This window comes from Manacus candei, unplaced genomic scaffold, assembly GCF_025592945.1.
Source record: "Manacus candei isolate 608988 ecotype Guabito, Panama unplaced genomic scaffold, ASM2559294v1 h1tg000095l, whole genome shotgun sequence".
NCBI classification, from domain to species: domain Eukaryota; kingdom Metazoa; phylum Chordata; class Aves; order Passeriformes; family Pipridae; genus Manacus; species Manacus candei.
In genome coordinates, this window is record NW_026138143.1 from 1,241,638 (window position 1) to 1,253,699 (window position 12,062).

Consider the following 12,062-nt stretch of genomic DNA (forward strand, 5'->3'; position numbering starts at 1 on the left):
GGGTAAGACCTAACATATCTCCCTAGCCAATTGAAAGTGGTGTTATATTTTTACTGTGTCAGCAGTGTTTTCTAATCCACCCATATAATAGCAAACCTAGCAGGGCAGAAAACAAATTGAAAGTAATCAGATCCGTACTTCCTATTTACATATAATTAAAACCCAAATTCTCAGTTTTTCTTCCCCCATCTTTCTGTATTTTCTTCTTTTTCTTTCTCTTTTTTTCACTTTATCTTTTCTTAAAAATGACTTCTCCATTGCAGCAGTATCATCTGAGAACAGTCATATGTCACTGAATGCAGGTAAATGTATTTGTGATGGCTTTGGTCTCTTTCCTACATATGCTGATGGATGAGTGGCTAAGGATGAGAAAAAATATACATTCACACTGCAGTGATAGGAATTATATGATTTACTGTCTGAGTACCATTCTGCACCATGGTAATTATCATGATATTAAATAGCTGAGTGTCATCATAGAAGGAACACAAGTCATTAACACAGTCTACATATGATAACTCTTAAACATAATTGCTATGTAATATTTCGGTGATTGAATTAGCATGCAGACATGAGACATGTTTGCATGCTGCCAGCAAAGCTATGCAAAAAAAAAAAAAAAAAAAAGAAGCTGCTTAATCAGAGATTACTACTGTTTCTGTCTTTAATTGAATGCTTTTCAAAACATGGCAATTCAGGGACAAGTTTTGGAAAAATGTGCCACTTGTACTCGGCCTTGTTAAGGTGTGTAATTTTCTTCGATGAATGACGGGAAGAACACATATGTATAACGGCAACTATGGCATAGGTACAAAAGTGATACTTGCCTTTACATGGGCATCTTGTGAATCCACAAACCCACAGGAGTCAGGTTAATGTCCTGATCAGCTTTTGATCAGGTGCCTGACTGTTAAGGTAACTTTTGCAGATGTTACAAGATAGTACTAACTGGCCTTAGGGGAAAGATGATATACCCCCTATAACCATCAGAAAGTAAATGTAACAAATTTCAATACTAGACAAACTCTGACAATGTAAGAGAAATCACGTTTTTATGATGTATATTTGATATGAAGATTGCTTAAGCTGTAATGTCCATCAATTTTCTTTCACTTGGAACATTTTTGCAAGGCAGTAGTATGTAGATTCAAAAGAATATGATCTCTATAGCAAATTTGCTTTACTTAAAAGTATGATTTTTGTGATAAAAGAGTGATTTTATTTGTAACTATTTTTTCTATAGACAGATTTCATTATTTTCTAAAAGTTGTTCTCCAAAAACTACATACAAAAATCTCAAGAATTAATGTCTTGCATCTCTTGACGGCTTGTAAGACAAGCAAAACCAACAGGTTGATGTAATCTTTGTTACAATATTTTTCTAACCATTTTCTTTATTTCTTCAAAAAAGTAATAATTCCAGAAGTAATGGATTACCTGATTCATGAGCAAATACAATATAACTGCACCTCTGAAGTCCTGTAATGTTGCTTCTGAATGCATCTGCATCTATGCCTGAAAAAATGTCCCGATAACTTTTAAATGGATTTATTGCACTACAAATTCAACATATTAATTTAATTTTGAGCTGATTCACATTACTGGAATTTATCATTCAGAATAACCAGATCAGACTGAGAGTTTTAGTTGCACTTAGAGCTTAATACATATTTATTATGGAAATGTGTATTGTAAGATATAATTTATAAAGAAAAATAATATTTCTAATATATATGACTGCATTCTGACAAAAATTATATATATATATTAAATATTAATAATTATGGGATATTTCAGTCAGTTTGTAATGCTCATGGTTTTTGTTCTGAATAAAATTTCACCATTTAGTTGCCATAAACAGTAAGGGGATCAAAATATATTATTTCATCAGAAGTCTTTGCAGATTTAGGGATATTTGGCCATATAAATTCAAATTGAAATACATGCAGTTAGGCATAGTATACAGGGTGTTTAAATGGAGTTTTAAAAGATACTGCTGTGTTAAGTAAACAACAAAAATGTATTTGTATCTGTGTTTTTGAAAGAAGCTGAAAGATTTAAGTTATGAATTTTACAAAATTGCAAGCAGTCATTGAAGAGTAGCCCACAGAAGTAGGCAAAAATCAGATGTGGTTGAATTTTTGTTAATTCTTTTTAAGAATTTTACTTAATGACTATTGTTGTTAGTTACTAACAATAAAGGTTGTTAGTTGTGAACAGTGAGGATAAAATACTCATACAAATAGTAACGAAGACAATGGTGATTGATTATTACTTAGCAGTTTACAAAGCAGTTATTACTAAGTTGTTATTATTAAGTTCTTATTAAGTTATTATTACTTAAGCATTTCTTAAATCTGTATAAATTTTTAGAGATAAGTATCTCTTTGAAATCTTTTACCAAGTTCATCTTAAATTACGAGATTCAATGCTCAGCAGAAGTACGTCTGTTGAACGGAGTCAAGTTCTGCAGCTATTTTTACTGTTGGATTCAGCATCCAGAAAAACCTGGAAAATAGGTGTTCATTCTTTAAAGTAGAGCTTAAGTCATGAAAATAAGACAACATGAAATTTTGTAGTGTCATTATACAATGTTTATATCAATATTGGATTGACCTTAAATGATTGCATCCCTCAACTTTTTTTCACATATTTTGAATAAAACCAAACCTAGAACAAAATTTAGCTCAAAGGACAGATTTTTTTTTTTCTTCTCAAAATTACTTATGACTCAACCTATCCGCAACTTCCTGAGTTAGCCAAGGCTTATGTCTATGTTTTACACACATTCTAAAATTGCCAGGCAATTTCTTTGCGTTCATGTTTTACTGTTCACAGTCCTTACAAATACCCATACTGAACTTGAAAGAGGTATCAAATGAATTATTAATGACCACTCCGAAATTTGTCTTTCATTTTCAACTATAATTAGGAAAACGTACATGGCAGCAAAAATATTTGAGTACAGTTGTAGTATTTGTTCTCCCAAATCTGCCTTTTTTTTACATTCTGTGGATTAAATTTATATTCTTTCAGGTTCCTAGTTTTTATAGTATTAAATTATGGTTGAGAAAATGTATTTACAATGCATATCACACTTGCACATTTTTTATTCTCTTCAGGTGCAATCTGCATATGTCATGTCTGTTTTTCCAGTGGCCTCAGGAATATATAATCACTCATCGGCAATGTTATTTGCTTTTTCCTTTAGGGGCTGATGTTATCAATTTTGATGGCCATGTAGTGTTACCATACAGATTCAGGAACAAGAAAATGAAAACACTGAAAGATGTCATCTCTCTGAAATTTAAGACCTCTGAAAGCGAAGGTGTAATCTTCCATGGAGAAGGACAGCAAGGAGACTATATCACCTTGGAACTGAAGAAAGCCAAACTTGTTCTAAATTTAAATTTAGGTATGGTTTGATTGTTTAGTTTTGTGGTAGTTTTTAACTCTTCCACAAAAATTTTAGGTCAAATATTTCATCTTCTTTTTCACAGTAATATGATAAGCCACATCATTTAATAAAATAATTTGATGAAAATATTATTAATTCCCTTTCTATATGTTGAGGGTTTTTTCTCTCCTTTTTTATTTTGTGTGACATACTCTGAAAATAAGATCATATAGAAAAGCAGCTTCAGCAAGATATTGCCTTTACACAAACAAAAAAAAAAAAAGCTTGCTAGAATTATATTTGGCCTCAGCTGTGGTTTTGTGTGAGAGGACACTGTCATCACTTCTAGAAGAATAAAGGTCACCTTTAGGAACCTCATAGAAAAAGAAAGTACCAATCTAGGAAGCTACAGGCCACATGATGTTCAGCAGCCTTTCTAGAGTGTGCGAAGTAGGAATAAGAAAGGAAAAGAGAAAGATTGCTTTATCAGGCAATCTTATGATGAAATCTTGCATATGTTACTTTAATTCCAGCATCCTTTTTCCCTCCCAGCTAAAGACTACAGTCTCATGAGTCACTGGATTTATAAAGTACATTTATTATGAAAAAAATACACATTTATCTGGTTTCAGGTATTTTTTCCCTTAAAAAAAAGAACCCTAGAAAAAAATTTCATGCAACTTTCCTTAGTTCTCTTGCAGACATGTGAAGAGGAAATTGTTCCATTCATTATTTACATTGAATAGTACTTATTTCCACTAGCACTTTCTCCTACTCTCCTTATAACAATCAATATGAACAGATGAGGAGGAGGAAAGCACATATTCTTATAGTAGTTATGTATTCTTAACAATTTTAATTGCAGTAGTAACCCATTCATTTCAAGTTCCTCTGTATTCTTTAGTTCAGTCTGTCTTTATAAGCTATGATAACTTCTATATATGTGCTTCGTGAGGATGTTCTTAAATCACTAGGCTGATAAATAGGACTAGACCAATAAATGGGACTAGGCCCTGTGACACACACTCACTCAATAAACAGAAGAAATACTTCATAGTATTATTCTTCCTCTGCCTGAGAGTATTGTCTTTGCACCAGAGACAGTAAAAAAGGATGTTCATCTTGGCTGGTGAGATCCAGTGACTTAGTTTCAAAAATCAGGGCGCAGGGGAAGGATGAGGAGACAGAGGTGGATTTAGGTTTCGCTTTGCACTGGATTTGACTTTGCATTGAAGAAACTGAGGCTCAACAACATACATGAAATTTTATTTTATCTTTTAACCAACAGGATCAGTGGCCTTCAGCATAAAGGCCATATGGTCATTTGTAGGCAAGTAATGTCTTAAACCATGGCAGTGTGATTTGCCAGAACGTATTATCAACATGCACAAACCTTAATGTCTGAGTTGCAAGTATACTTGGTGGTAAGAAATTCACAGTCTCAGAAATGCTTTAGGTCCTCATGCATTCAGAACATGGAAGATTGCACTGAGTTATTGGGTAGTGCAGCAATTTTTTAGACTTACTGCTGAATTAGTCATTTGCTGCTTCAGTTGAGATCCATGCTATCAACCTTTGCTGGCTTAGCTATGTCAGTCAGATGGCAACGAGATGTGATCTCTGACTAGCGCAGCTGCACTGGCAACCCCCCCTGGAAAGCAAAACTGTACTCTTGCTGGTAGTCTGACTTCCAGAATAGGGAGATTGCTGCAGGAGGAGAGATTGAAATAAGCTGTATTAGCAGAAGATGTTTTTTGCAGCTGTTAGCTCAGTCTGCATTGAGCCTTTTCCTGTCTGCTTGCTGGTATACTGTACTGGCAGAGGCCACAAAGCATAGAACTCAGAGTGAAAAGGCTTGTTGTTGCCAAAGACTTATCAGACTCCATGTCCTCCTCAATAGTCATAAATCAGTACAGTTCCAATGCAGCTCAGGACATGGCCCAGAGGTAACAGCTTTTCATTTCTGTAGTGTAGGATTTAAAACACAGAAACCCCATAGTTGAAAACAACTTTACAGCTAGAAGTTGATATTGCTTCTCTGATTTGCCTCCAAATAACTACTATTATGAATTCATACATATTTATACAACACAATGATCAGATACTTGCTGTATTTGGTCTGGTTATTTGTATTTATGGCAGCAACTCACCACTGGGCAGAACTCAACTTCATAGCAAAGTGACTTTCTCCAGTTTATTGTATATCTGTATATCCAGTTTATCGTATATCATGTGAAATATTGACAGAGCAAGGGGAAAATGTTTGTCTAACTGGTATGAGGTGAGAATTGCTATTGTTTCTGTTCTCAGGCAGCAACCAGCTTGGGTCCATTTATGGTCACACATCTGTGATGACAGGCAGCCTCTTGGATGATCACCACTGGCACTCCATTGTCATAGAGCGCCACGGGAGAAACATCAATCTCACCCTAGACAGACACATGCAGCACTTCAGAACCAATGGAGAATTTGATTACCTGGACCTGGATTATGAGGTAGATAGTGAAACTTCTTTATTTTCATTCAAATTGGTTTTATAAACATAAGTCCAATAAGAAAAAAAAACTAACACAATTTAAGATGTTTTGGTACTTTTTTTGTACCTCTGTTTTAAGTATTTCTTCCCTTACATTTCCTGAAATTTTCTTTCCAATGGTGTTCTCTTCTAAGTGTAAATTATGTTTCTGTTCATTAGCCTACCAAATCCCATCTGGAATAACAGTAATCCTAGGCCTTTTTTTTTAAAGTGTGAGATCTGTGCTATTCAACAAGCTAAGCATATATGACTTTTAAAAGCTCTAAAAGCAGCTGCTCTAACAAGAAAGTAGATTTTTAAAAAGTATGGTACAATCTGTTATTGCACTCAGGTGATAATTTTGCACTTGAATCTGAAAGCATTATTCTGTGGTGACAATATTTACTTTAAGCAAATGAAGCAGATTAGAACTTTTTACTAATATGGATCTTGATCTGTCTTATCTTAGGTAGATGCTTCCTTGTATTTTCACGAATATGGCATCAGTAACTTTTTTTTATAAAGAAGTAATAAAGAGCTAGGAAAGTTGTAAGAAAACTTATTTAATCATCCAGGTTAAAGCACACAACTGTGGGTAATAATTAAATGTGGATTTGTTGTTTGATTACACTCTGGCTTCTACAATTATGAACTTGTTCAGTTGCTCAAAATTGTTACATGAAGTTCAGCATGTTGGTTATTGCAAACTTTGTATAATATTAACTTGCACTCTTTGCTTTCTAATGATAATTAATGTGGTTGGCCTAGCCAAATATGTAATTTCTACTCTTACAACTTATTAAGCAGTGAGAAGGAATCAAAATGATGTAACAGAAAAAAGTTTGATTTAACTTCTGTACTGAAATTTTTACAGACAATCTTTTGATCAAGAACATATGAATGTTTGAGAAAGTTACTTATGATTGTGCTACTGATTCAAATATTTACTTATATTCCAACAAATCTTTACAGATACGTTCTTTTCTAGCAGTTATAATGAGAAAATAATGAGCAAATGTGCTTGTACCTCTATTACTTACTGAGCACTGGAGATCTGAATTGAGCTACTGAAAACTCACATAAATAGACATTCAAGTGAGTGAGCTACAGAAAATGTTAAGCTGAATGCAATATACCAGATTTGGGCAATTTTTTGCATATATATGTGTGTGTATATATACAGATATATGCACACACATATATATACACATATACATGGAGCATGTTTACATAACAAATATATTCCATACAATAAATTTATCCATAGTAACAGTAGAATTCAGTTAAGTCACCTTCCCATACTCTCTGACCTTGAGAGACCTCACTGGCAGTTCTCAAAGGTACATTTCATTCTCTGTATACATGGATCCCCTTGTGTTAAAGGAATTTATTTGAGTGTGTGCGTATATGTTTCTGTGGTTCATATAAACTCAAGAGCCTTAACCTCTTCTCCTTTCTTTCTTCTCAATTATCTCACTGGTTTTGGAGTCAGTCATCAGAATAAATTTATGTGTGTTGCCTTTGTGATTAACAGTGGATTAACCTGAAAGAATCAAAACAACTTCTCACAGACAAAATAGTTTCTAGGTTAATCTCTTTCAGAAAAGTTGACACAAAAGAGGAATAAACATTAGTTCTGATTGCATTTTCAAAGTCAAAAAAATAATCCTGTAAGTTGCTCTTAACTCACTGTCATGGTATGTGTTTTTTGCTATTTTTCTTCTTTTCTATAAAATTCTTTCTCTTCTATTTTGTCTCATCCAAGTCTTTGAGTGGTTGTCTTCATCTTTATGTAGCTGATTTGGCCTGCTAAATCATGTGGTAACTCCTCATTGACTATAACTGCATCATAAAAGCATGTTCCTTATAGTAGAAGATCCTTCTGTCTAACAGAGGATAACATCTTTATGTGATTCTGTAAATTCTTCTAGATGAAGCAGATATATAAGAATTAAGGGAAAATAATGTACTGTATTGGAGCCCACCATTGCTGTGCTGTAGTCTGAGCTCTGGCACATGGTTAGAGCTAAATTAATCATTTGAATCAGATTATCTGGCTAATTTCATGTCTACTTTTGTTTAGAAAAAATACTGGGATGGACATTTATGCCAATTTCTTTGTTTGAAATGGATATTGTCTGGTAGCAATCAGAAGAGTAGTTCATATATGAACAACCGTGATGTATGTCTGTTCACAATTTGGACAATTGTAATAATACTTGGGATTTCCTACCATAAATATTTGCAATCACAAATTCATTACAGATATTTTTAGGCTTTTGCAGTGCTTATCTAATACACCCTTTTTCTTCTAACAGTGTAACCAGCTCTCTCATTTTCCACGTTTGAGTATGCAAAGAAAACAAATGCATCTACAGTAAATGGATTGAAAAGTCTTTGCCTTCTAGTAACTATATGCCATTTTCTATTTCATTCATAGATAACCTTTGGAGGCATGCCTTTTTCTGGGAAGCCAAGTTCTAACAGCAGAAAAAATTTCAAAGGCTGCATGGAGAGCATCAACTACAATGGCAATAATATCACTGACCTTGCCAGGAGGAAGAAATTGGAACCCTCGAATGTGGTAAGAGCATAATTTAATGGTCATCTGCACCTCTGCTTCTCCTTCTAAAGAATAGTAGAAGGTTTATGAGTGTGTGTAGCTGATATCCTTGTGGTATACTTGTGGTATACTGGAATAATATAGAACACAAAACAAATTTTACCACAAACCCAAAGATCTTATTGTATGTACATTTGTGAATTATTGTTGTTATTATTATTATTATCATCCTCATCATTATCACATCTGAGCATTTTACTTCTGGGGTCTTGTTTCATATTTCCAAAATTAGCATCAGATAACTACTTTTTAAAAGAATATCAACTGAACCAGTAAGTACTTCTTTCTTTTCCTCTCAAATTATAGTAGTCCAAAACCAGTGCAGACAAGATTTATTATTAAATTCATTGCAGCTTTCTTGTGGCTTTTAATCCTGGTATATTCCATTCCTTCTGAGTTAGCTGGATTACTGGAGTGCAAAAGTCTTTGTAAGGGAATGCTTCTACAGGCTTTTCTGGTAGGTCTGAAAAGCCTCAGGGTATTAGACTTGAAAATCATTGTTTTACTTATTAACATTGCAGAACTTATTATTAGCATTTTATTCTATTTTTGATCTTGCTTAAGTGTTCATAGTTGCTTTCATGTTCAGACTTCTGGCTTTACGGGCAGGGTGATTAAGAAAGAATGTACTTTAATTATTGTGGTTTTAAGGCTTTAAAACTCTGTTCCTGAAACTACTTGCTGGCATATAAGGCAATATGGGTAAGAAATAAATGTATTATTGCCATGAGTTTGAGATGGTTTGAATAACTTTTCAAGGCTTTCTTCAGTACAACCTTACAGCCTTCACTAAGTCCTGCTAAAAATATGCAGGTTTCCACTACTGTTTTTCTCTTAATGTAATAAATAGTTATACAAACACAGTGATGATGTCATGTAAAGGATTGACTAACATTTAATTGCTCCTTGGATAGTAAAACTGAAGTTCCATCTGATTCTATAAACGCTAGGGCTAAATGGTCCAGAATAATCTTGAATGTGTGTTGTTTGCCAATACAAACTCAGTAATAGAGCCTGATATCTAGAACAGTTTCTGTATATGAATTTCTTCAGTGTTGTCAAAGGCAAAGAGCATGATATTTATGCCATGCAGTAAGACTCCAGTTTTAGAATTTTTTTGACCCATTCTCATGAACTCCTGTATCTCTGATGACTTTTTTGGATTTTTTTTCTTCAAAATTGCCTGTGCTTTACTTCCTGCAGGGTATTTTCAGCTGTATTGTAACCATGATTTCAAAGATTGATGCCTGATTTAGGAAAAGATCTTTGTATGTCTTTGCATTTTGCGCGGTCGAACCCATTGCAAGGTAGCGGGACATAATCTTTCTGAGCAGAAGTGCTACTTAACAGGTTTCTGTATTGCAAATCCTATCCTTTAAAATCCTAGCCACAACTAGCAGACCTGTAAAGTCTCTGAAAAATCATCATTCTTGTTTTTATTTGTTTCTTTGCTTTTAAAATTCCGTTGCCCGTAATATGAAAGTAAAATCCTCAAAAAAACCTTGACAATATTAGTGCTACATCAAGAGGTTATGGAATGATAGTTTAATTTGATGATTCTGTTGATTTCCAATTCTGAGAATGGCTATAAAAATAGAAGTGACCTTTGTTTTCAGTAGAATTACTTTAATTGCTTCAGCCCTTCAAAAGCAAAATCAATTTTACTCTAAATCAAGATGAATTTTTATGATTTTTACAAAACCTTTTTCCCTCCTAGTTTTTAGCCTGATTTAGCATGCAAAAAAAGACTTGTTTGAAACTGCTGTTGTTGCTAAGCATTATTATGATGGTGGTACTTAAGCAATCCAACAGGGATCAAAGCTGCATTGTAGGAGATATACAAACTCATAACAGTAGTCACACCCTGTCCCAAAGAGGACCAAGACATAAAAAAGTGTAATGAGGGTGAGAACAAACAAAGTAAGCTGTGTGGTGATGAGGATATCATAAGGGAGGGAAAAAATTCAGAGGAAAGAAGGATTTTAAAGAGGTGTGAGACAGAAGAAAATAATATTCTTAGATGAAGATATTTGAATTTCAGAAGTCACACAGTGAAAGAGACTTGTCAAGTTAATTTTACAGAACGAGGAGGCCCAGAAAATCAGAGATGATGATCATTTGTCTCTGAAAAAAAATTAAATTAAATAATTATGTCTCATATACATGTGTAAAGAAACACCTCCATGCATCTTTTAAACTTATTGAAGAGTAAGAGTGAAAAGACAAATTAAAAGTATTTTAAATCTAAAATACAGTCAAACACTGACTTCAGTAATATATTTGTTTTAGATTTAGAGGGTAATAATAAGGGGTAAAAAGTTTGTGAGTCTTTTGTTATGTTTAAAATGGCAACAGCTCTTAAGGAAGACCAAGACAAAGGGATGGTCTTGAGCAGTTATTGTTCTTGTTGGTGGAGCCTGATTTGTTCTCACCAATGAGTCAGAAGAGAGTAACGGAGAAAAGGCCAGCTGAGACAGAGAATATCAGGTATCTGCTTTTCTCCTGAATCAAGTTGTAAACAAGAGTTGGCAGTGGCTGACTACGCAGTAGATGCTAACGTCTGTATGCAACTCGACTCAGGACTAAAACAGAAACAGGGAACATGCTAGTAAACTATCTTCCAGTCCATCTTTTCCATGTTTTTTAGTAAAATATAACAAGCTTTCTAGGACTTTCATTACCTTGCATAAATGAATAATATTGACCCTTGTACCAATACTGAGAAAAGACTAGGATATGTGGTTAACAATAAGTAGTACAGAGAAATTCGAGTGTAGGAATTTAGTCATTTTATCAGATTTTCCTACCTAGAGGTATATTAAGGGCAAACAATGTGAGTGCTAATTGTATTTAGTTTCCACAGAACAGTCTCTCCAGTTTTAAAGTCTGTAACTGAAAAATGCAGAGGCGAATCATATTTGCTATTCTCCATCCTTATATTCAGTAGGTCTATGCTTCACCCAATTCTGCCTCTCCTATGCCATGTACTATTGAGTGGAATAATATGCAAATTTAAGCTGAGTGTTTTATTTAAATTATTTATATTAACCAAACATCGTGTTAAGTTCAAAAATATGTAATAAACTATTTTAATAAAAATGCAGAAATAACACAAAAAACATTAGCATACAGCACATTGTCTGTACTTTATGAACCATCCTGATTTAGCAGGCAGCATAGTCTTAATAAACTCATTGCTTCTCTTTTGGGAACTGCCTATTTGGCCAGTAGGTTTATTAATTGGGAAAAGTTTTAAGACCCAGTAGTATTTACACAAGGGATAATATTTGAATTTGGATAAGCAAAATTGATTTATAAGAAGTAAACACGAATCTAATTTGCCGTACAGATTAAAGATTATGATACAAGGCTCAAACTACACAAAATCAGTTATTTTTACCTTTTCCCTATCAATGTATTTTGAAAAGTTCTCTGATAAGACCAACAGTTTCAATATTAATGCACAGTATATATTTGACTTCCAGATGTCATTGTCCAGAGAACTATTCAGCAAGTCACTCTGAATC

At 33.8% G+C, this 12,062-nt stretch overlaps 1 protein-coding gene across 4 annotated transcripts in view; it reads left to right on the forward strand.

The window, feature by feature from the left end:
- The window catches only part of CNTNAP2 (contactin associated protein 2), a 1,217,517-nt gene that overhangs the window by 676,626 nt on the left and 528,829 nt on the right, over nt 1-12,062 (forward strand). For all 4 annotated transcript variants that reach the window (XM_051768491.1, XM_051768490.1, XM_051768493.1 and 1 more), the window contains 3 exons: nt 3,212-3,415; nt 5,708-5,892; nt 8,353-8,496. In XM_051768491.1, coding sequence (XP_051624451.1) covers nt 3,212-3,415; nt 5,708-5,892; nt 8,353-8,496 — 533 coding nt within the window. The remainder of the gene's footprint in view (nt 1-3,211; nt 3,416-5,707; nt 5,893-8,352; nt 8,497-12,062) is intronic.